The sequence below is a fragment of the Penaeus monodon genome, chromosome 33 (assembly GCF_015228065.2).
Source record: "Penaeus monodon isolate SGIC_2016 chromosome 33, NSTDA_Pmon_1, whole genome shotgun sequence".
NCBI classification, from domain to species: domain Eukaryota; kingdom Metazoa; phylum Arthropoda; class Malacostraca; order Decapoda; family Penaeidae; genus Penaeus; species Penaeus monodon.
This window is the reverse complement of record NC_051418.1, coordinates 11,152,229-11,152,801: the sequence shown is the minus strand read 5'-3', so window position 1 is coordinate 11,152,801 and position 573 is coordinate 11,152,229. Positions and strand designations below refer to the sequence as shown.

The 573-nt window shown below is 36.3% G+C and overlaps 1 protein-coding gene across 1 annotated transcript in view; it reads right to left on the bottom strand.

Annotated features, from left to right (window-relative positions):
- Positions 1–573, bottom strand: part of LOC119594025 (neurexin-4-like) — a gene marked incomplete in the record, with an annotated part of 37,999 nt that overhangs the window by 34,624 nt on the left and 2,802 nt on the right. The window contains 1 exon segment of the mRNA XM_037943054.1: positions 465–554. Coding sequence (XP_037798982.1) covers positions 465–554 — 90 coding nt within the window.

Sequence of the window (573 nt, the reverse complement as noted above, 5' to 3'; positions counted from 1 at the left end):
CAGCTACTTTTCACAATAAAAAAGACCCATGACAACATGCAACCACATCAAAATAAACTCAAGACACAGTGATATGTCTGACCAAGAAACATTTTAGTAATAACAACATTATTATGTACTTCTCTTGAAAAAGGAAATCCTTAAAACTACATAACCACATTAGATTAAATTGAGGCCCACAAATGTGATCACCTGAAACAAAATACATTTTACCATGAAACATAATAATAATAACCAAAATATTTACTTCTCTCAATGAAAGGAATCATGAAATTAAATGATGCTCAGAACCGATTCCCTGAAAAGAGGTAAAAATGAAAAAAAAAAAGAAAATATTGCCTCCTGCGAACTCATACAAACGCAGCAAAACACCAGTTAAAACAATGCCACACCAGAGTTGAATCACAAGGAAAAAGCATAAGGTTAAAACCACCAAAACAGACAAACACAGTGTTTCAGCTTACCGTACAATCTGGCCTTGTCTGCCTCTCTTGTGTGTAACTCAGACGACGCCCTTAGAGCTGCTTCATCTAGGAGAGGGTACTCGCAGTAATCTGGGAAAGTGCAAGGGGA